Genomic DNA, 24,130 nt, shown 5'->3' with positions numbered 1-24,130 from the left:
TATTCACCTTGATTTAACTTACGAATTGGATCCCTGGCTGTGGTCCGTTGAATAGTTTCTGCAGGAGGGCCAACACCAAAACGGTTTTCTGCACGTACCCGGAAGAAATATTCTTGGCCGGCTATGAGATCAGGTACAACAAAGGAAGTGCTTCCACAGTTTGCATTGACTTTTGTCCAGGCTTTTCCATCAATAGTTCTTTTTTCTATAACATATCCTCTGATTCTATCTCCACCATCATCGTCTGGCATCTTCCATGAGAGTTTGCAACTACCTCTTGTGATATCACTTACTTTTAGGTCTTTGGGTGGACCTGGGACATCTGTTAAAGTAAAAGCACAATAGAAACAATGTCACATAACTACGTAGAAAAAAAAAACAAAACACCAAAAATCTAAAACCTACAATCTGAACATTTCAGTGTGTGTGAACCATACCAAGCACATTGACTCTGATATGTACAGTTTTTTGTCCTGCTTTGTTTTTTGCTGTAATACTGTATCGTCCAGAATGACTTCTGTTGCACTCAGGAATGATAATCACTGAACGTGTATCAGTTGCTTCCACCTATGCATCACAGAAAGAAAGAGAAGTTATAGACCAACTTTAAATATTTACATTTGAAAGATGTTGCAATACTGAAGTTACAAAAATCATTTACTTTACCTGAGCTTCTTCAGGTACATTATGACCTCCCTCCTATAAATAAAGGCAAAAAGCAAATATGAAGGGGATATACTTACATGTCTAGCAATAGATGAAGAAGAAAGTTTTTTCTTTTACTAACCTTTGCTGTTGTCTTTGCTTTTCCTTCAAACTCCCAAAATGATTTTGGAACTGGGCGACCCTTGATAACAGCTGGGATTTTAATTGTTGTGCCAGCACGACAAGAGAGAAAATCCTGTGCTCCAATATCAAGGAAGATTTCTGGCTCCTCTGCAAAAATATTTTAGTACATAAATTTTCAGAGCTACTGAGTAAATTTCTGTCAGCACTTGTCTAAACTCATAGTCACACATGCAGAATGCATGTTTATGTGAAAAAGCTGAGTGCAAAAAGCTGGGAAGTATATAAAGAAAGCATTTTTTCTGGGTAGTAATTTCTTCATAAAATACAAAGTATTTCTGTAACATAGCTGCTGGTGCTCATCTGTGTTCTAATGTATCATACTCTCATAAGGACCATCATGACACTTTCCAAAATGTCAGTCTTGTATTACACTCTTGCATAATTATTTGATTGGTTTTGACTCTGCTTGATTGGCATCCCACTCAACAATTCTCAGCAGTAGGTGGCATTTTTTCATAAATACCTAAAATAATTCCCCAAACACTTACCAAGAATATCTTGGACAGGTATTTCAGATGTTGCAGGACTTGGTTCTGATTCTCCAGCAGCATTTACAGCTTTCACCCTAAATCGGTATTTTCTGAGCTCTTTCAAATTGGGAATAACACATTCACAAGTGGGGAAGAGTTTGTCTCCTTCGTTCACCTTTTTCCAATCAGTACTACCTTCATCTTGCATTTCAACAATATATCCTTTTATTGGGCTGCCACCATCCTTCTGTGGAGGCTTCCATGCTAGAGCCACAGATGATTTGGTTTTGTCTTTGACCTCAGGGCAAGATGGTGGACCGGGCACAACTTGTAAAACAAGAGCAAGCAAGCAAAAGTTACCTGAGAGTTAGTGTTTACCTATGTATTCCTGAATAGTTTCTAGCAGAATGCAAGCACCTTTTTTTTTTTTTTTTTTTCCCCAGTCATATGTAAAGTGTATAATTCTGTACACTGTGTAATAATTAGTAATTACATACGTTACATACATTATTGAAGAATATTTAAGATAAAAGGCACAAATGTTGAACTCTAACAACAAAGGAAAATAATTATGTAAAAATCTGATTCTGAATTCAGGTATATTTGGCAATATTTGCACTGATATAATCACAGTTTAATGTACATAAAAGACATGTAAGAAAGTAAAATTAGCTAATTATCTTTAAAACAGTGAAAAACAGCAAAATAGGCAACTATTTTGCATCAACAACATCTTTTTGGTTTAAGGAAAACAATGCATTTGATTAACTGCACTAAATTCAACATTTAGCACATTGTGGTTCTAGTGTGATACAGTTGTTAAAAGTAGACATACAAATTATAGACTTACATATGGGATCTGCTGCTAAAGCAGGATCTGATGGTTCACTGGGAGGGCCAATTCCAGCAAGGTTTTCGGCCATAACTCTGAACTGGTATTCCACACCTTCAGCCAAACGAAGCACGTTGTACTCTAGACCTTTTACTGATGGTTTTGTTACTGGAGCCCTGTTAACACGTGACCAGTAAACACCTCCCACCTCTCTCTTTTCCAGCCAATAACCAGTTATTGGGCTGCCACCGTTGTCCAAAGGAGGCTCCCATGTCACCAGCATTGATGATCTAGTGCGATCTAAAATTTTTGGCTTTCCGGGAGGTCCAGGAAGGCCGTAGGGATCCTTAATAACAACTTTTTCTGAGAGGCATTCATCACTTATTCCATATTTGTTTACAGCCCGGACTCTAAATTGATACTTTTCATTTGTTGCAAGATTCCACACCTGAAAAATAAGATTTCAGTCAATGTGTGTCTATATTCAGAATAAGTTTATTTGTAGTTATTTAGGGGTTTTGGTAATACTATTGATATACTTTTGCATATGTAGCTATGTAGCTGCATGCCATGCCCTGGGTATATTTTTATTCGCGTTCATAGGACCAAATATAAACAAAAACATCACCAGGTTTCTCTTTGCATTTGGTAAAGCTGCAAGTAAGACTGAAAAACTGAAAAGAAGATGTCATCCAAACTCAGCTAAGATTAAACAGCAAAAAGGAACAACTTATTTTGTTTTGTCACATGAAGAAAATACATCCACATAGATGGGCAACATGCATCCAGTAATTATGGACTCTAACACAGGTATCTATGCAAGTAGCAGTTTTCATTTAGTGTGAATCATTGTCATTTTTTAAAGCAAACTGACGTACATAATAAAAATATTTTATAAATTACCCCAAATCTTCTCTCAACAGCACTTTTGGAGACTTCTTCCCACTCAGATTTCTTTCTACTAGCATCACGTTTCTCAATAATGTAATGGGTAATTTCACTACCACCATTATCGAGAGGTGCATCCCATGTTAAATAGCATGATTCTGCTTTAATATCAGAAACAGCAAGGTTTCTTGGTGGAGAAGGACGATCTGCATTAAAGCAAAAGAACACAGAATTACATTAAGAAAAAGATAAAAACATTTTATTAGCTGTCATTTTATTTAAATGTCATATCCTTACCATACACTTCAACATGCACATTGCGAAATGCAGTACCAAGACGATTGGAAGCTCGCACAGTGTAAGTGCCTTTATCATCTCTCACTGCTGCAGGCAGGATAAGTTCAGTTTTTGCCTCACTTCTAGATACTTCTTCCTTGGTTATCTTAAGTGCACTGGATGTTTGGTCAATTAAAACTTCGTTCTTGTCCCATTCAATCTTTGGCATTGGCAGTCCTGTCACATCAGCAGGAATATTAACTGGTTCTCCTGCCTTCACTTTGATAGTATCTCCTCTCACAGACAAGCGTAATGTTACAGTTGGAGGCACTGAAAAGCACAAACACACACACACACAAAGGGACAGAGAAGATTGAGATGAAACAGAAAATGTATTGCAGTTTTTGGAGATATTTGTATAAATCTTTTTAAAGCAGGTATACCTTCATCATCCTGTATAACTACATTGAGAGGCAATGATGGTTCACTCTCTCCAATGGCATTAACAGCTTTGACACGAAACTCATACATATGGAGCTCATCAAGTTTTTCAACAAGAAGTGATGTGGTAGGACAGAGCCTTGTGTTAACTCTTTCATAGTCTTTTGCATCATGTCTCCTCTTCTCAACAATGTATCCCAAGATAGGACTACCACCGTCGCTACGTGGAGGCTTCCAATCAAGTGTAATGGTTGACTTTGTCCTCTCTGTATACATGAACCTCTCAGGTGCTGTTGGAGGACCTATTAACACAGATAAATCATATGGAAAAAACATTGACAATATTAAATAATTTTAAATTATATGAATACAGTAGCTACAATAGCTCTGGCTTTTTAAATCTGCATCTTTCATATGCAAAATATCTGCATATGGTTATGGATACTAGAAAGTTTCTAATGTATACGGATAAAAAGGCAACAAGCAGCACTTCAGTAGACACTGGTATTTCACTACATAAAAAGACATAGTAATTTTACAGAACTGTTTTACAGATCTGAGTTAGGTAAATGGTCTGTAAAGGTAGATGTCTTATCCAGGTAGTGAGAAAGAAAATAACACTATAACTGTACAGAAAGCAATCCACACAGCATTATTGTTTTATTAACCTGTATCCCTAGAGATTTAAATTATGTAAAAACAACAACAAAAGCATAATTAATTATCTTACCTAATGGATCAACTGCAAGAATGGGTCCTATTTCAACAGGTGGACCAGTACCAAACTTGTTCTTGGCACTTACACGGAATTTATATTCCTGCCCTTCAACTAGACCTGTAATATCGCATTTAGATCTTTCTGTGTCTATAGCTAGTCTCCATGTATGCATTTTGGCATCCTTCCGTTCAACAATAAAGCCGATGATATCGCTTCCTCCATCATCTTCAGGATCAGACCAGTTAAGCAAACACATCTTTCTGTTTGTGACCACTGGCTTTAGGTCAAGGACTGGCCCAGGAACATCTGAAAATAAAAATCAAACAAGTAGGATAAAGTGTAAAGATTATTTTACCAAAAGAAATGCTTAGTTGATTTCAGAAAATATTTTTCTCACCAAATACTTCTACTCTTGTTCCTGCAGATTTGGAACCACTACTGTTGGTAGCAGTAATTACGTATCTTCCATGGTCTTTTCTCAGTGCATTCTTAATAGTTAACTCCGATTTTGTACCAACATTTTCAATAACAACTCTGTCTTTGTCTAATTCACCCTCCTCAACAGTCCACGCAATGGTGGGAGTAGGACGCCCTGTCACAGTAGCAGGAATTTTAATAGTTTGCCCAGCCATGATCTGAATGCCAGCTTTGACAGAAACATCCAGCTCAACAGTGGGAGGTTCTGCAGAAGACAGAGAAATGGGTAATTCATTAGTTCAAAACAGAGATTCATATACACCTTAAGGAGCTGGACATTTCTTGAAAATATTATATTGCAATACCTTGAGGTTCTGCAACTGTTACAGGTTCCGTTTCACCAGGTGGTCCTTCACCAGCTGCATTAAGTGCAGTGACACGGAGTTTATAGTCTGCACCTTCTCTGACTTCTTTAACAGTATACTGCCGAACCTTAATGGGTTTCTCTGTGCAGCGTGACCACTCTTTTGTTCCCATTAGTTGTTTGTATACATGGTAACCAGTGATATCTCCACCACCATTATACATAGGAGGTTCCCATTCTAAATCTATAGAAGTTGAGCTTGTATCAGCAACCCTTGGAATGGGTGGGCCAGGTGGCACTATAAAAAAAAATAATATGTAAATTGAAGTTAAAGTTTATGAATCCTATTCTGTCATCAGTCTGCTACCATCTTACCATAGATAAGCTACTTACTTATTGGGTCCTGTGCAGTTTTTGGATCTGATGGTGGACTAAATTTACCAGGGCCAGCTGCATTTTCAGCACATACTCTGAAGATATAGGTTAACCCTTCCAACAGTCCTTCAACTTTAATTTCTAGGGCATTCACAAGGTTCCTGTTGACCCGAGCCCAGTGAGTACTATTAATTTCACGTTTTTCAATCCAATATCCTATGATTGGGCTGCCATTGTCTTTTGGTTCATTCCATTTAACCAACATACTGTTGCTGGTAACATCTTCCACATCAGGCTTATTAGGAGGATCTGGTGGAGCTGAAAAAAAAGTTATAATTTTGTCATCACTGCTGTCTTATTCAGAGCTAAGATAGAACAAAGATATGAGAAATGACTGATTTTAAGGAATCCTTAATTATTTTACTCTCTTTCATAGTAACTTTGATTCCTAACTGCAATCAGCCATCAAGCTTGCACTGGTTCTCTCTTTCAGTAAGAATATTAATCTATGGAACACAGAATATCAAGGTTAAGATGTTAAGCATTGTAAATGTAAAGTTTTATGACAGCGACTGTTATTCTTATTTCTTCACTATTGAAATTAGAACGCTTTTTCCCTTTATTTCCATGGATTTCAATAATGGTTTTCCATGGTGTTCAATAATCATGTTGCTCAATTTTCTTCTGGAAAACTTTCACAAGGATGAAGTTGAATTTTCTAAGAGCCTGTGCAGATTTACAGTGGTTTTCTGAAAAGACTGTATTTCAAAATGGAAACTTACAGAAAGGGTCTTTTGCTGTCAGTGGTTTTGAAACACACGGTGGCCCTGCTCCAACTCTATTTTCAGCAAATACACGGAAGAGATATTCTTTCCCTTCAATCAGTTTTGTTACATGGAATTTACACTGCCTGAGTGTAGAACTGACAGTGACCCAACCCATTTCAGCTTTTGTGTTGTCTTTCTTTTCGAGTACATAGTTCAGGATTTCACTTCCACCATCATCAAGAGGAGGTTCCCACTTGCAAATGACAGAATTTTTCCTCACATCTTCAAATACAAAGTTGATTGGAGGCCCAGGAGTATCTGTTAGTAAAGCAAGGAAAAATGACAAGTACTCATTTGGTGTACTTGTCACACAACTCTCTGAACAAGTAGCTGTTTACAAGCATATTCACTACACACCTAACACATTGACTTCACAGGAGGCTTTTGCAACACCATGATCATTTTCCACTTTAATTGTAAATGTGCCATGGTCAGCTCTGATGGAGTCACGAATTGATAGCACAGACTCTCCTTCTTTATGGTTGTCAATACTCATACGTTCTGGCAGTGAAAGCTGAAAAGGTTCTTCTTCTTCAGCTTCACCCTTCTTCTTTCTAGTGTATGTCGTTACTCTCTTTTTGATTTCCTCTGGTCTGACAACTTCATCATTCCTCAGCCAAGTGATAGATGGATAAGGTGACCCTGAAATATGTGCCTCAAGTATGATCTCATCACCTCTCTTCACTTCAAGGCCAGACTGCAGGTTTGCAGCAAGGAAAACTTTTGGAGCCTCTGTAATAATACAGAATGACAAATGGAGAGTAGAATCTACCCACGTGTTTGAGGATGAATGGCAATTACAAAAAAAAAAAGATCAAAAAAACAATTCATACCAATAGGATCCACAGCTTTCACAAAAGGAGTAATACGAGAAGGCTCACTGATGCCAGCAGCATTCTCAGCACGAACACGAAACTGGTATTCCTTCCCCTCCTCAAGACCTTTCACTGGATAGGTTAACAGAGGTACTAGATAGTCATTGCATCTCTCCCACCTCTCCTTGCCCTTAGCAAGCTTTTCTATTATATAGCCCATAATCTTGCTTCCACCATCAAACAAAGGTGGTTTCCATGTAAGCGTTACTGATTTTGATGTTGGATTGTGGACCTCAAGGTCAACAGGAGGATCTGGTGGCTCTGTGGAATAGTAATAAAAAAGGGATCATATGAGAAAAAAAAAATAAATAAATAAAAATGAAGATTTTAATTAAAATTCAACTTGATAGGTCACTTAGTATCAAACTTACGTTTTGGATCTTCTGCAATAATTGGGTTTCTTAGTTCAAGATATTCACCTCCTCCAATTTTATTGACAGCTTTAACACGGAAGTAATATTCACTGTTTGGAATAAGATCTTTGACTTGCCATGAAAGTTTATTTTCACCAGACATAACTGGGATATATGTTCTACGACCAGCTTCTCTGCGTTCCAGAACATAATGCAGAATAGGAGTACCACCATCAAAGTCTGGAGGTTCCCAGGTTACCTTGCAAGAATTCTTAGTTACTTCGCTTGCCTTAATGTCTTTACACTGTCCAGGTGGACCTGTAATAAAAATAATAAAATTAATTAATACAAGAATTAACTAAATAGATGGGATATGTATTATTACAAATATACAATTATACTGCATTTCTTTGCTCTGCAGAAAGCAGACCAACACACAAATGTTGGCCATACAGCATATGTATGAATTTATGTTCTTAAAGGTGAAGAAAACCATAATTCTTAAAAGATTTTTTTATGCTTATATGATGAATATTCTTAGTAATTGGACTTTGAGCAGCCACCATACCCAGTAAATAGCAGTCATAACAATTTGGGGTTAACGTGTTTTTTTGGTGGGATTTTGTAACATTAAGGTATTCATAGCAATTTGCATGGCGTTTGAGTTGAAGTGATTCCTCTACATCATGGAAAAGAGATTTTACTAGTCTTTTGTCCCATCAGTTGGTGGGTTCAGGTGGGTTCATAAATCTCTCTCACAGAATGAAAGAAATCTAGTTACCTATGACTTTGACATTGACTGAGCCAGTTGTTGATGCCAGCTTGTTCTCCAATGTGATTGTATAAACACCAGCATCAGCATGAACACTGTCTGTGACTTCAAGCAGTGCAGAAGTGTAATCACTCTTCATTGTTGTTCTGTCACCAGCTTTCAACTCTTTGCCATCTTTGTGCCATGTTATAGTTGGGGATGGAACGGCTCTGAAGGGCACAGGGATACTTAATTTCTGTCCTTTAACAACAACAATGTCGTGAGTTTTTAGATCAATTGTTGGATTACCTGTAAAAGTAAGTATAAAATTATTAGAAAGTTGCCATACAGTGAAGTCTTTTTTCAGTTATCAGTTATGCAGATTTGAAAAAGGAGATCTATTCTTACAGTCTGGGTCTTTGGTAACAACTTTTTCTGAGATGTCTGATGGCTCACTAGCTCCAACAGCATTGACTGCTCTGACTCTCAGCACATATTCTTTGTCTGGAACAACACCTTCCTCCACTTTGCATTTTAGATCTTTTATTGGCCGAGAATTGATTCGCATCCATTTTTCTGTTCCTGCTTCACACATCTCAACATTGTACCCAATAATAGGACTTCCACCATTCTTCTCTGGTGGTTTCCATGAGATACAAATATGCTTTCGACCTGCATCTGTGACATGTAAATCCTGAGGAGGTGAAGGAGGGCCTGCAGAAATCAAAAAGAATTGTTTGATTTTTTCCCCCAGAATATCTGTTCTAGATAAACACCCTGTTTCCATAACTCATATACTGTACGTTACTACACTACTTACTTGTTGGATCTTCAATATGAATGAGGTCAGTTGGTTCACTGGGATGACCACAGCCAGCTTCATTTTCTGCACGAACCTGAAACTGCACATCTGTACCTTCAATGACATCAGTCACTCTGAAATTGCAATCTGGACCAGATGTCTTGCCAGCTTTTACCCAGCGGGTAGCAAGTTTTTCCTTCTTTTCAATAACATATCTGAAGGAGTAAATAATATCAGGCATGTGAAATACGAACATTTTGGACTTCATGCTCAATAAAATAAATAGTGAGAGACTGGAATGATGTGGCCAATTGAAAGGTAAAGACAGTCATGGGTGACAGACTCAGTAGGCTTTATTTCACATATCAGTGAAATATTCCTGATTGCCCTGGTAGGTCTTGGATATAATGAGGTTGACATTAATGACAGAGCCAATTTCGAAAAACTATTCCTGAACTTCTGCTGTGTTATCAGGTTTTGGAGAGCTGCAGAAGTGAAGAAAAGAACCTCCATGCTAAACTTAAATATTCACTAATTCAGTCATCAGTGGATAAGTCCCACTGAGAACATCTGTAGATATTATCTATTAGTTGTTCAGCTGTCAAAATTTTGTCTATGACAGGCTATGGGAAAGTAATGCAAATTGAGTGATTTATGTTGCTTCAGGCAGATCTCTGTAGTTGTCAGTTTGTTTAGAATACGCTTGCTGTGATTGGGAAGAAGAGGAAAGGTGAAAATATGAAGAGAAAAATCTAACTAGTATTCAAGGTAAATTTCAGAGCTCAGATATTTGAGAAGTCACAGAAAAGGAGAATCTAGAAGAAACCCAAAGGAGGAAAAATATCTGCTTGAAAAATTTAACAAGGAGAATAAACATAAAACAATGAGGCTTTGCACTAGCTGAGTATATGTAGTTTCAATGAGAAACTCAGGCAAAAGGAAAATGTAACAATGTTATTTGGTAGACTGGCCAAGTGGCTAGAGCTCCAGCTGGTGATGGAGACTACAGCTGCGTTAAAGTTTGGTTTTGTTTACAATTCAATTTAATCTGATTTGATTAGATGCTCTTTTGATGATGTTTAGACACATGCATTGTTTATGCACATCAAGTCATATCTATTTGTATAACTTCCACTTTAAATTCTTAATTGCTGTAATCATACAGCTGATTTTTTTTTTTCATAAATTCACCTCTTTTTCATATAAAATGTGTCCATTTAAAATTTAAAAATGTTGACTAAAATATCTTCATTTATAAAAAAAAAAAATAATCTTCATCTACAGGAAACATTACAGAAACATAAAATGAGCTTACCTTTGAATTGGTCTACCACCATCATTCTTAGGTGGTTCCCATTTTAAATCAACATGACCTTTTGTCACTTCAACTATTGTAAGAGCATATGGAGGCCCAGGGGTTGCTAAAGAAAAAAACATACACACATGAAAAGAAGAGGAACCCATGACAAGTGAGCTGTTCTACTGACCACTTGGCTAGCAAATCTCATACTTACTGAAAGTATCTTTAGCGAGAACTGAATCTTCAATTTCACAGTAGTCACTTTGACCAATGGCATTTTCAGCAGCCACACGGAAAACATACAATGAGCCTTCAGTCAGTGGGCTCACTGTATACTTGGTATCTTTTACTGTTGTATCAACTGTCTGCCAGCCTTTTCTCCTTACGTCTCTCTTTTCAACAATGTAGTTGGTAATTGGAGAACCCCCATCTTTTTCTGGTACTGTCCATTTAAGATCCGCTGTGTTTTTAGTAATATTAATAACCTCAAGCCACCGAGGTGGTGAAGGAGGATCTGTAAAATATCAATACAAGGAAAAGGTTGATAGAAAAAGATCTTGAAAGACACAGAATAATACTGAAACTATAAAAACTTTGTATTTTCCTAGATGAAGTAGGGTAGATTTTAGTATTTCATAAGCCTGGAAGAGTTCACTTGGTACCTACACAGGTAGGCAGACATAGGGCTTCTTAAAAATATAGTGAGAGTGTACTTGCAGTAGCAACACACTCTGAAACGGTACTTACACAGCCTTTCTTTGCACAGCACAGGGTCACTGGGTTCACTGGGCTCACTCTCTCCAGCCTTGTTCACAGCTCTTACACGGAATGAGTATTCTTGTTTCTCCATAAGCCCTTTGAGGAAGTGTTCAGTTGTGGGAACACCTTCAGCCACTCTCACCCACTCATCTGTTCCAGTCTTTAATAGTTCAATGACATAAGATTCGATCTTTGCCCCTCCATCATGTTCTGGCTTTGTCCAGTTCAGGAATAATGATGTCTTGCCAACATCTTTCACTGTTGGCTTTCCAGGGGGCCATGGTGGATCTAGGCAGGAGCCCAATATTAATTACATGATTGAAAACAAACATACATATTTATATTTTGTTAAATTAAACCAGGAAAAAAATGCATTTATTATACCAATTGGGTCTTTCACTAAGATTGGCTCTGTTTCCTTGCTTGGTTTTCCAGGTCCTGCAAGATTCTCTGCCAAGACACGGAACTTATATTTCTTCTTATTTGTAAGACCTTTAACTCTGGAAATCAAAATTAAATTTGATTAAACAAAATCTACACGTTAACTCTTGCCTAAAACATTATCCTCCATATTCTTCATATTATGATTTTCTTTGACAATCTGAGATTACCCAGGTTACTGTTAATGTTATATGAAAATGTGAACATTCAGAATAGGTAAATGCCAACAGTAGAATGGAGTGCTGTGATGGAGAAATCAATGTGTTGAGAGCCATCTTGCATTTCTGCTTGTTGCATTATTGTTAGCTAATATGTTTCAGGAGGAAAAAAGAAAGGGATGTTAGCAAACTGATGCATTAGGTAGTTACGTCTAAGATTTTAGAATGTCTGTGTTTAGAATGTTTAGAATGAGTAATCACAAAGCGCAGAAGTTATTAAGCATATCAGTTAAAAAAAAAAAAGAATGATTCAGTCTTCTGTAAAAACACTCTTCTTAAAACTAATTATGAAATGAAGCATATCATTGGATGCTGGATCTTTTAAAAATTTAGTTGGATCTTTTAAAAAGTTTTAAAAAAAAGTTTAATAAGTTTTCTAAAAAAAAGTTTAAAAAGTTTTTAAAAAGTTTTTAAATTTTAAAGTTTCTTTTTTTAAAGTTAGTTGGATCTTTTTAAAAAAGTTGGATCAGTGATTCGGTCTTCTGTAAAGACATTCTTCTTTTTAAAAACTATGAAATGAAGCATGTCACTGGATGCTAGTTGGATCTCAACTTACTGAAGCAAGGAAAAAAGAGCAAGCATAATGTAAGAACTGCTTAAAAGGCTACTTTCATATGTCTCTGTTACCTATTTCAGTCTAAAGTGACTATATCTTACTTGAATGTTGTATCTTTCACTGGCATTTTATTGCATTTTATCCATTTATCCTGTTCAGGATCATATCGTTCAACCCAGTAGCCAGTTATGGGACTGCCACCATCTTCATCTGGTTCATTCCACGTTAGGGTCACTGAATCTTTAGTGACCTCTATAGGCTTGAGACCTGTTGGAGGGCCTGGTGGGTCTGTATAAATTAACAAATTAAAAACAACAAAATCAAAACCATCACAAGTGTTTTTATCTCTGTTAAAATACTGTCAAAAGTAAACATTAATTTAATTCACTAACCAAATGAATATTTTGCAATGATGGGGCTACACTGTGCTGGCTCCCCAATACCATACATGTTCTCAGCACTGACTCGGAAAACATATTCTTTATGAGGAGTTAAATTTGTAGCTCTGAATTTTGTGTCTTTGATAGTTGATGACAACTTATGCCATATTTCGCTGTCTGTAGCTCTTTTCTCAAGGACATAGTTTGTAATTTTAGAACCCCCATCATCCCGGGGAGGATTCCATGTCAGAAGGCAGGATTCATTTGTGATTTCTGATACATCAAATGCAGCAGGTGGACCAGGTTTATCTGTAGTGGACAAGATTCAGATGTTAATCTTCTGCTTGCATACCTCAGTATGTTACTGACGATTTTAATAAACAATATAAAATACAGGCATACCGAGAACATTGACTTCAACAACAGCAGTAGCACGTCCACTGGAATTTACAGCTTCTATAATATAGGTTCCACTGTCACTCCTTTTGCTGTCTGTAATAGTGACTGTAGAATGATTAGGTTTGGTTTCAATGGTGATTCTGTCATCAGGTCTTAGAATTTTGTCAGCCTTTGTCCAAGTAATCTGGGGCTCTGGCTTTCCAGTTACTTTAGCTGGCAGCTCAATTTTAGTTCCAGCTTTCACAGTGAGTCCAGCAAGCAGTTTCACATCTAAGAAAATTTCTGGAGCCTCTGATTTAGGAGAAAAGTAAGCCATTGTTATAGAAACCATATATCACATAATAAAGTGATAAAGGTAAAAATAGTGTCTATTGTAATTCAGTGATATATGCAATTACCTTTTGCATCAATGGCCTGAATATCATCTGTTGGCTTGCTTGGCTTACTAGCTCCTATTCTGTTCAAAGCCTTAACCCGATATGCATACCACTCTCCTTCCTTCAGTTTTGTTACTTCCATTCTGGTTGTTAAAAACAACAACAAACAAATATTTAAAGTGTTGCAGATGATACAGTTAATTGAAGGGATATCACAGAATCATAGAACCCTTAAGGTTGGAAAAGGCCTCCAAGACTATCTAGTCCAAATGTCTGCCTACCAACAATGTTACTCACTAAACCATGTCCCTGAGTACCACATCCAATCTTTCTTTAAACACCCCAGTGATGGTGACTCCAACACCTCCCTGGGCAATCTGTTCCAATGGCTAACCACTCTTTCTGAGAAGAAATTTCTTCTAATTTCCACCGTGAATACTCGCCTGAACATGAGCCAGCAGTGTGCCCAGGTGGCCAAGAAGGCCAATGGCATCCTGGCTTGTATTGGGAACAGTGTGGCCAGCAGGACCAGGGAGGTGATTGTCCCCCTGTGCTCAGCTCTGGTGAGGCAGCGCCTCAAGTACTGTGTTTAGTTTTGGGACCCTTATTACAAGAAAGACATCGAGGTCCTTGGAGTGTGTTCAGAGAAGGCCTCTGAATCTGTTGGAGGGCCTGGAACACAAGTCTTATGAGGAGCAACTGGGGTTGTTTAGTGTGGAGGAGAGGAGACTCAGGGGAAACCTTACTGCTCTCTACAACTCATGAAGTTGTGGCAAGCTGGGGGTCAGCCTCTTCTTGCAGATAAATAGTGATAAGACAGGATGTTAATTTACTTACTTTGTTTCAATAACAGGCTCCCCGCATGTCTCCCACTTATCTGTGCCACGTTGTGATTTTTCTACCAGATAGCCCTTGATGCGGGCACCACCATCATATTTGGGAGGTTCCCATGTTAGGAAGATTCCTTTTGATGTTGGATTTCTCCATTTAACATTCTCTGGTGGATCAGGCACCGCTATTGAAAATTAAATACAGACCGGTTTCTAAGATACCATATAAGGGAGATTTTTTTCCTGTCTTATCATAAAGAAAATCAGCAATGTTTTTAGAAACAGCAAGAAAATCACCAACAATATGATAAAGGTGACTCACTTGCTGGTGCTGACATATTTACAGGTTCGTCAATATATGCAGGTTCTCCTGGGCCACATTTATTGCATGCAGAAACTCTAAATAAATATTCTTTTCCTTGGACGAGATCAGGAACAGTGAATTCTTGGTCAACGACCTGATCCATAACCTAAAGAGAAGGAAGAATCCACTGTGCTTCTAAAATTTATTTCCAAAGAACAATCACAAAAGTATGACATAAAATTCAGTAGCATGTGTGGAAACAATATAGCAAACAGAAGCAGAAGTGAGAAAAAATGAACTTACTTTGATCCATGTTTTCCGGCTTACTTCACGTTTTTCAATGATATAGCCAATAACTGGACTTCCACCATCATCTTCTGGTGGTTCCCATGACAGCTGTACTGTGTTCCTGATTATGTCTAAAACTTTAAGTTCTCTTGGTGCACTTGGGCGAGCTAGAAATCAAAAAAAAAAATTATTAATTCTGTAATCAGAACTTGTCAGATCATCTCTATTTCATTTACCCATCAAAAGACTTACTGTACTTAGTTGTTCTTCCTGAAACAACAAATAGCTGGATGTTGAAAACAAGAAAAAAACTTTTATGGGATGGATTTCTAGTTTTTAGTTATGTCTTAATATTCTTGGTTTACTGGAAGTTGTGTGATTTCACATTATTAATCTAAAAATGTTACTGTTGGAATATATGTATCCATCCACTTACCAATAACGTTAACATTAATTTCTCCTGAAACAGATGACACAGGGTTTTCTAATGTTAACGTATAAATTCCCTTGTCTGGACGTTCACTTGGAGTAATTACAAGTTCTGCAAAGGAGGCAGTGGTCTTTATTGTTACACGATCACCCTCTTCTAAGACTTGATCACCAAAAGACCATGTGGCAGTTGGCACAGGGTAGCCAGTGATAGGAACACGGATCTTGATTGGCTCTGGAACAATAACTTCCAATCCATCTTTAAATGCACTTAGGTCCATTGTAGGTCCAACTGAAAAAGTGAAAAATTGATTCCATGAAATATTTTCAGATGTTCTGAATATGGCTAATGATTTCTGGCTTATTCTGACTGTATCTCTGCCAGCAGGTTGCAGCTGTAGCTCTCCCAGCTAATTTTTTTTTTTTTTTTTTTAAGAAATAGATCATAGGTAGGAGATACCAATATATCAATAGATAGGAGATTAATCTATCCTTTAATATAAAAACTTTATAGTTTTTTTGTTTGTTTGGTTGGTTTTTTAGTCTTCTCTGCCTTTTCCTCCTTCAGGAAGAAACAAAGGAGACGAAGGAGAAATAACTCAGAATCTCAAAGGTCTAAGGCTGTTTTTGCTAGCTGGCATCACCGATGGTGAAAGATATGAATCTTAGCCACATGATGCACTTTCATTGTGCATCTTTTTCTGATAAAATATCTTTGATACATAGCATATGGCTTACCAAAAGTATCATCTGCAGTTAATGGCCCAATAGCCTCAGCTGGGTCAGACACACCAGCTGCATTTTCTGCTGAGACTCTGTAGTAATAGCGGGATCCTGGTTTCAATCCAGTTACCTAAAAAGCACATATAATTATTTAGTAACTCATATTAAAGATGATCTACACATTTTGAGTACTTTGTTGATAAATCAAACATCTTACCTTAAAAGTAAGAGCTGGTACTAGCTTTGGGTTACAGCGGATCCATTTGTCTGTTCCTTCTTCCTGCCTTTCAATAATATACCCTAAGATTGGGCTTCCACCATCTTTGAGGGGAGGTTCCCATGTGAGCTGCACTGATGTCTTAGTTTGATCTGAATGATCAAGGTTAATGGGAGGACTTGGTCTCTCTGAAAATAATTTGAGAGAAACAAATATTGGCAACTGGTAGAGGAGTGTATCGCTGCATATCAGCTGTCTGTATATTTAAGTACTAGTTTTAAAGCCTATGCAGAGTTTTTTTTTTCCAAACTGTTTTTTTAAATTGAGGTTTGGTCCTAATTTCAGAGCAGAAATATTGGAAGTTCTTATTGTGTCAAATAATAGTAAGGTACTTCTTCTATGTTTAAAGATTGTTTAAGTACTGGCCGGTACTGGGGCCAGTCCTCTTTAATATCTTTATTGATGATCTGGTTGAGGGCATCGAGTGCACCCTCAGTAAGTTTGCAGATGACACCAAGTTAGGTGCGCATGTCGATCTGCTCGAGGGTAGGAAGGCTCTGCAGGAGGATCTGGATAGGCTGGACCGATGGGCTGAGGTCAACTGCATGAAGTTCAACAAGGCCAAGTGCCGGGTCCTGCACCTGGGGCGCAATAACCCCAAGCAGAGCTACAGGCTGGGAGATGAGTGGTTGGAGAGCTGCCAGGCAGAGAAGGACCTAGGAGTGATGGTTGATAGTCGGCTGAATATGAGCCAGCAGTGTGCTCAGGTGGCCAAGAAGGCCAACAGCATCCTGGATTGTATAAGAAGCAGTGTGGCCAGCAGGGCTAGGGAAGTGATTGTCCCCCTGTACTCAGCTCTGGTGAGGCCGCACCTTGAGTACTGTGTTCAGTTTTGGGCCCCTCGCTACAAGAAGGACATCGAGGTGCCTGAGCGAGTCCAGAGAAGAGCGATGAAGCTGGTGAGGGGTCTGGAGAACAAGTCCTACGAGGAGCGGCTGAGGGAGCTGGGCCTGTTCAGCCTGGAGAAAAGGAGGCTCAGGGGCAACCTTATTGCTCTCTACAGGTACCTTAAAGAGGCTGTAGCAAGGTGGGGGTTGATCTGTTCTCCCACGTGCCTGGTGACAGGACGAGGGGGAATGGGCTAAAGTTGCACCAGGGGAGTTTTAGGCTGGATGTTAGGAAGAACTTCTTTACCGAAAGGGTTGTTAGGCATTGGAATGGGCTGCCCAGGTTGAGTCACCATCCCTGGAGGTCTTTAAAAGATGTTTAGATGTAGAGCTTAGTGATATGGTGTAGTGGAGGACTTGTTAGTGTTAGGTCAGAGGTTGGACTTGATGATCTTGAGGTCTCTTCCAACCTAGAAATTCTGTGAAATTCTGTGAAATACTAAAGTCAGGAGAAGTTTAGCTATACCCATTATTTTCAGCACCCATTTCTCTGATTGCTTTTGGGAACATTCCTGTACACTCAGTATTTAAATAGCCAAAATGTCCTTAAGTTTTAATGCAATCACAATAGAACTTACCAACGGGGTCCATAATTTTTACTGCACGTGTAGCAGGACTTGGTTTGCCAACTCCAACCATATTTTGAGCTCTTACTCTGAAAAAATATTCTTCATTTTCCACAACATCAGTCAGGACAGCTGACAGTTCATCAGCTCCAGTGGTCATAGCTGGCTCCCATTTGATGGAAGCTCTGTTACGCAGTTCAATAATGTAGCCAGTAATTGGAGTTCCTCCATCATACTCAGGTACTTCCCAGGTAAGTGTAGCACCAAACCTGTTCACATCAGTAACTTCTACATTTTGAGGAGGACCAGGAACTTCTAAATTTTATTTTAGAAAGAAAAAGAAAAAACAAGGTATGTGTTTCTCTATCTGTTCTCTAGAGTTGTATTTTTTTTTTTCACAGTCATAAAACAGTGAGTTTTTCATAACTTCTGCTCACCAAATTTGCTCTTAGCTTCCACTGGTCTCTCTGTTTCCACTGGCTCACCGGTACCCACTCGGTTCCGTGCACTAACACGAAAGAGGTACTCAACCCCTCCTTTTTGAAGCCCAGTAACTGTGTATTCACAATTTTCCGCACGATCAGTGACCATAATCCACGTCTTACGTTTGATATCACGTCTTTCAATGACGTAGCCAATGATTTTGCTTCCACCATCACTTTCTGGTTCCTGCCAGGCAAGGCCAACTTCACCATCATAAGTTTCAGTGACTTCCAAGTTTCTAACTGGACCTGGAACATCTAAGAAACATACAACAATAATTTAGAGCATTGCATCTTTTATTTGTTTGGGCCTAAAAAAAGGTAGTCAAGGTTTTAACAATGGGAGCACTTACCAATGACCTCTACATTGATGAATGCTTCTGCCTGGCCATGTTTGTTTCGAAGTATAATCTTGTACCTTCCCTTATCTGATTTCTTTGCTTCATAAATTTTGAAGGTAGTACAGTCAGTTGTTGTATCAACAGTTGTTGTTGGCAGACCTTCCTCCCCTTTCAACCATTCTGCTTCTGCTCTTGGGTAGGCATCGTATGGAACAGTCATAGTTAAAGGCTTCCCAACATCAACGACAAGGTTTTGATCACCAGTCTTGATTCTAGGAGCAGCTAAGGAAGATCAATATGACAAGTCAGTGCTTACAAATTATAAGAATGATATATGTGTGAAGTCGTCTAAGAAGCACACACAGAAAAGTAAAAGGAACTGTTGTGTCAATTCTAAACAAATTCCTTTATATATTTATTGGATTGCTCCAGAGAGCAAGAAACTCAGACATTATGTACTGTGCTCTCCTATAAAATGAGGGAAGAGGAAGCTGCTTTTTGACCATTAATTTTATTGGTCTGACACTGTAAATGACAAATGAAGAACTAATTGTCTTATATGACTGAAATTAGTAGGTCAAATAATTTGCATACTGCATTGCATCTGCAATGACCTAATGAAATGCAATAATTTTCATCTGCAGTGATGTAATGAAAAGATTTTTTATCCTGTAAGCTCATTTTATGCTCTTTACTGTAGACACTGAAAAGCGACCTATAATTTCCTTGACAGCTGGACAAGCATGGTATAATAAAAAATATTTGTTGTCTGAATTGTAATTCATACAGTTTAACAGACTTGCACTAGTCTCAGCCTGATTTCATATTCATTTTAAAAACTTTACTTGAAGAGTTAATTCTCCGATCTCAAATTTTATCAAATAAATACAAAGCAACTTACCTGCTAATTCAAGTTTAGCTCTAGCTTCTTTATCTTTAGCAATAAATCTGTATTCCCCTTGGTCACGGGGCTTTATATCGCACACCTGCAGCCTATGGACCTTTCCTTCACTCATCATCTGATGTTTGTCACCTTGAACAATAATCATGTTGTTTCTCAGCCACTTGACTTCCACACCGTCTTTGTTCAACTCAGCCATGAAGATGACATCTGCACCAGGAGCTTCATAGATATCTTGTGGTGGTCGGATAATCTCAACAGGGATTTCTGAAATAAACATCAATTCATTTGACGGTATTAGTGTATCATTTCTACTATCACTAAATAATGAAGAAATTAATCCTATTTAATTTTATACATACCTTCAACAAAAAGTCTTGCCCTAGATTTCCTGTCATCCACTCCACAGGAATATTCACACTCATCATCTAGTCTACAGTCTTTTATGATTAATCTGTGCAGGTTTCCATCCTTTTCAAACTGATATCTTTATGGGGAGAAAATAAGTAAGCAGCATTATAATACCCAGATAAAGATACAAAGTAAAGCAAGTGTGTTTAGCATATTAACAAGCATAATAAAACGTGCATACTTTTTGCCTTCTTTGATTTCTCTGCCATTTCTGTACCATCTCACACTAGCTTTCTCCTTGGAAAGTTGGCAGGTGAAGACAGCATCATCAAATTCAGTGACGGTCTGGTCCCGGAGATGTTCAATGAAGTCTGCTGGTGCTTCTGTGATGAGAAGCTCTGCAACAGATTTGTCTTGTCCAGCAGTTACAGTGTATTCACCTTCATCTATAAAGCCACAGTCTTTAATGATGAGAGAGTGTTTGTATTTATCAATTTTATACAAAATGCGCTTGTTGAAAGTGATCTCTTCACCATTCTTTGTCCATCTGAGAGTTGCATTAAGGCGATTGACTTTGCACCAGAATGTGACAGTTTTCTTTTCCATGGTCTCAATATCTTCAAGGGGCTCAACAATTCTGAGATCCTCCTCTGTTAGGACAAAAAATAAAATGTGATTAATTTATATCCTCATTATCCTTACGTGAAATTGAATACAGGATGATTAAACAGCTTTAATACAGTGGAAGCTATTTACCTAATACTGTTAATGCAGCTGAGCTCTTTACTTGTTCTCCTCTCTGGTTTGATAGTGAGATAGTATAGGTAGCTTGATCTTTCAACTGTGCATCCCTGATTCTGAGAGTGTAAACTAAATTCTTCTGGACAATAATATATTTTGCACTATCAAATATTGCCTCATCATTTTTGTACCATTTCTCTTTGGCACCTTCTTTATTGACTTCACAATTGAAGATAATTTCTTGACCCTCATTAACTTCTTGGTCCTTAAGTGGAGTTATAATCCTGAGTTTTTCTGAAATTCAGAAAACAGAAGAAATATGACATCATGTAGTAGAAGGAATACAGTAAAATATGTACCTGTATGTTGATAAAATAAAGCTTACCAATCACTGTTAAGCGTGCTGTAGCTTTAGCTTCACCAACCATGACAATATACTTTCCTGCATCTCCTAGAGTAGAGTCTTTTATCACAAGCATCCTCTTTTTGCCATCTGAAATTATGTCATACTTATCACCAGACTCCAGAACTGTGTCACCCCAAAGCCACTGTACTGTAATTGCCTCTTTGGATACTGAACACACAAATTCAGCTTTGTCTCCTTCAAGAACCTCGAGATTTTGTGGTCTGGTAAGAAATTCGGCTGCAAGTTCTGAAAGAAAATATTTTTGTAGGTAAACATTTTACTTTCTATTTATGAAGAGAATAAACCAAATAGTGTATTCTTATTGAACTTTTTTTTTTTTTTTTTTTTTTTTTTCAGAAAACAAAGACACAAAAGTAACTCTCTTACCATGTACAGTAAGTTTTCCTGTTGTACTAGAGCTTGGGAGCTTGCAAGTGTATTTGCTAGCATCCTCAGGATGAGCATTACGTATGACAAGAATTCGCTTTCTACCATCAGAAATGTATTCAAATCTACCACCATCAGGCACTTCCTCATCTCCTTTAAACCAAGTAACTTCAGCATTAGGCTTTGAGATTTCACAGATCAATTTTACAGTGTCATTTTCATTTACTTCAAGATCAGGAAGATTTTTTGTGAAAACAGCCTCTTCCTCTGCAACAAGAATTTGGAAAAACAATTAAAACCTTTCATCAAAATAAATTTATTTCTTCTTTATATATTAGATTATTAAAAAGCTGTGTTCACCTAACACTGTAAGTAGGCCAGAAGTTCGAGCTGTTTTTGCTTCACAGGCATATTCAGCTTCATCATCAAGGACACATTTACTGATAACAAGAATGTGTTCTGTGCCTCTGGAAATTATGTCGTATTTCTTGCCTTTCCTAATTTCAATGCCATCCTTAAACCACTTCACCTGTTTTAGAACAAATTGACATGCTTATTAACATTAATATACTTACAATAGATTTCAGTTGTGTGTTGTTTTGCAACAACACTATGAACTTGTGAATTAAAAACAAAACAAAACAAAAAACACAACAATGTGTAGTAAAAGGAATTACTCAGATTAAGAATTATTATTATTGACCTTAACACCTGGACGAGAAATTTCACATTCAAACCGAGCAGATTCTTTTTCTTTTACTTCAAGGTCAGTTAGTGGTTTCAGGAACTCAACACGAATTGCTACAAAAACAAACAAACAACAAAAAAAAAGATAAATTGCTGCACTTGATATTATTATTTATTGCTATTCATAGATACTAGTACATAGTATCTATATACATAGACAATGTACATAGTGTCTGTAGTACTTAGATGTTTTCTAGAAATTCATAAATGACTCACGTTCTACATTGAGAAAACATGATGTCTTAAAATCTTTAGCATCACAGGTGTATGTTTTTGCGTCATCCAGTGTGCAGCCATGGATAATGAGTTTTCTGACCCTGCCATCAGAAATTATTTCATACTTCTTTGTTTTGTGAATTTCTTCTCCATTTTTGAACCATTTCACTTTTGCATTTTCCCTGGAAACTTCACATTCCAGTACTGCAGTGGCCTCCTCTTCAACAGTCTGGTCCTCGAGTGGTTTAGTAAATTCAACTGGAGGTTCTGAAAGGGGGAGACAGATTTTCGATAGAAAAGATGCAAATTTTATCCGGCCTTTTGCTAATACAGAACTCTCCCATGTGGTTTACTAACTTTTTTTTTTTTTTGACTGAATAATTAACAATGTTCTTAGACTTCTCTACTGAAGTTTTTTATTATTTTAATCCCTAATAATACTCAGTTAATTCAGCCAATTTACTCATTTTCAGCTTACTGTAAAAATAGTTTCAATGATCTCCTTGTCCAAGAAGATTTTACTCACAAATCATTATCACAAAGCCATTATCACATTATTGCAACTCAGCTTCTTTAGGCACACTACAGCCATGTGAGCTCAGCAACTCTGAAGTTCTATCCTGAACTTTAGGAACTTTTTTTTTTTTTTTAATAGCTAAATTAGAAGCGTGTGCAGTTTTTTTGACCTAGCTTCACACAGCTAAGAAATCTAGCCAATATTATGTCACTTGACTGGTGTCATAGTTGTACTCTCAGGTTTCTAGATACTCTAATGCAAGAATCAGAAGCAAGCCGTGAGGAGATATAATGGCCAGCATTCATGGGTCATGTTGAGGCCAGTTGAATGTTCAAATCTTCAGTGAAGCCCTGGAAACCTTAATTCAACTCCCGTATCTGACATGTTTCCAGTACTTCTTTGTTTCCCCAGATCTTCTGTGAAGCATAAACATTTTAACTAAGTGGATATTTTAATCATGAAAGTTGTCTACCAGTCCACTATTGCATGTATGAACCTCCTAATCTGATATATGGTGTACATATAATATACACAAATTATGTCCTTTTGCAGGGTGAATCATGAACAGACTATTAATAGAGACTATGGTATAATTAAAATGACTGACTTACCTTTCACAAAAAGATTTGCTTGAGTTCTGAAATCCTTTGCAGTCAGTGAAACTTCTCCTGCATCAGTTAACTTGACATCTCTAAGAGTGAGTGAGTGAACTCTCCCTTCAGCACGTGTGACAACCTTAAAAAGTACATAAAAAAATACCGGCGTAAATATCTAGAATAAATATTTGAGGAATATTTACTGAAATTGTTAATTGTTATTTATTGTTACCTGTGGTTTTTTGTTTACTTTTATATGAAGTTTGGATTATTTCCTTTTGTATACACTAGATATATCTCAAGATACAAATGTTGTGAGGATTTTGAGAATCATTTCTGTTTTGTTCTTTCACTCACGAGAAGCTGGAATTTCATGTTCCCACACATTTTACTTGTGTCTTTATATTAGAAAACCTGAGTTTACTATCAAATTCAGAATGAACCTTGAGATCATGTTCATTTTGAACATGTAC

At 37.5% G+C, this 24,130-nt stretch overlaps 1 protein-coding gene across 1 annotated transcript in view; it reads right to left on the bottom strand.

Moving 5' to 3' along the window:
* Nucleotides 1-24,130, bottom strand: part of TTN (titin) — a 243,431-nt gene that overhangs the window by 67,798 nt on the left and 151,503 nt on the right. Inside the window, exons 186-232 of the mRNA XM_084523042.1 lie at nt 23,673-23,796; nt 22,545-22,811; nt 22,285-22,382; nt 21,942-22,110; nt 21,582-21,848; nt 21,174-21,440; nt 20,804-21,082; nt 20,289-20,697; nt 20,059-20,183; nt 19,697-19,963; nt 18,808-19,077; nt 18,410-18,712; nt 17,985-18,287; nt 16,460-16,647; nt 16,258-16,372; nt 15,527-15,811; nt 15,106-15,257; nt 14,821-14,968; nt 14,506-14,683; nt 13,690-13,811; nt 13,295-13,582; nt 12,905-13,201; nt 12,614-12,800; nt 11,682-11,797; nt 11,286-11,585; nt 10,753-11,052; nt 10,554-10,659; nt 9,257-9,453; nt 8,845-9,150; nt 8,467-8,745; nt 7,704-8,003; nt 7,291-7,593; nt 6,815-7,189; nt 6,413-6,715; nt 5,649-5,948; nt 5,257-5,553; nt 4,872-5,156; nt 4,487-4,780; nt 3,759-4,058; nt 3,337-3,645; nt 3,055-3,245; nt 2,170-2,599; nt 1,338-1,646; nt 788-936; nt 667-699; nt 438-567; nt 23-322 (exon numbers count right to left, since the gene is read on the bottom strand). Of these exons, the coding sequence (XP_084379168.1) occupies nt 23-322; nt 438-567; nt 667-699; nt 788-936; nt 1,338-1,646; nt 2,170-2,599; nt 3,055-3,245; nt 3,337-3,645; nt 3,759-4,058; nt 4,487-4,780; nt 4,872-5,156; nt 5,257-5,553; nt 5,649-5,948; nt 6,413-6,715; nt 6,815-7,189; nt 7,291-7,593; nt 7,704-8,003; nt 8,467-8,745; nt 8,845-9,150; nt 9,257-9,453; nt 10,554-10,659; nt 10,753-11,052; nt 11,286-11,585; nt 11,682-11,797; nt 12,614-12,800; nt 12,905-13,201; nt 13,295-13,582; nt 13,690-13,811; nt 14,506-14,683; nt 14,821-14,968; nt 15,106-15,257; nt 15,527-15,811; nt 16,258-16,372; nt 16,460-16,647; nt 17,985-18,287; nt 18,410-18,712; nt 18,808-19,077; nt 19,697-19,963; nt 20,059-20,183; nt 20,289-20,697; nt 20,804-21,082; nt 21,174-21,440; nt 21,582-21,848; nt 21,942-22,110; nt 22,285-22,382; nt 22,545-22,811; nt 23,673-23,796 (11,320 nt within the window). The remainder of the gene's footprint in view (nt 1-22; nt 323-437; nt 568-666; nt 700-787; nt 937-1,337; nt 1,647-2,169; nt 2,600-3,054; nt 3,246-3,336; nt 3,646-3,758; nt 4,059-4,486; nt 4,781-4,871; nt 5,157-5,256; nt 5,554-5,648; nt 5,949-6,412; nt 6,716-6,814; nt 7,190-7,290; nt 7,594-7,703; nt 8,004-8,466; nt 8,746-8,844; nt 9,151-9,256; nt 9,454-10,553; nt 10,660-10,752; nt 11,053-11,285; nt 11,586-11,681; nt 11,798-12,613; nt 12,801-12,904; nt 13,202-13,294; nt 13,583-13,689; nt 13,812-14,505; nt 14,684-14,820; nt 14,969-15,105; nt 15,258-15,526; nt 15,812-16,257; nt 16,373-16,459; nt 16,648-17,984; nt 18,288-18,409; nt 18,713-18,807; nt 19,078-19,696; nt 19,964-20,058; nt 20,184-20,288; nt 20,698-20,803; nt 21,083-21,173; nt 21,441-21,581; nt 21,849-21,941; nt 22,111-22,284; nt 22,383-22,544; nt 22,812-23,672; nt 23,797-24,130) is intronic.

Source organism: Aythya ferina (assembly GCF_964211825.1).
Source record: "Aythya ferina genome assembly, chromosome: 6".
Taxonomy (NCBI): Eukaryota; Metazoa; Chordata; class Aves; order Anseriformes; family Anatidae; genus Aythya; species Aythya ferina.
The sequence above is the reverse complement of the archived record's forward strand: the minus strand, read 5'-3'. Positions and strand labels throughout refer to the sequence as shown.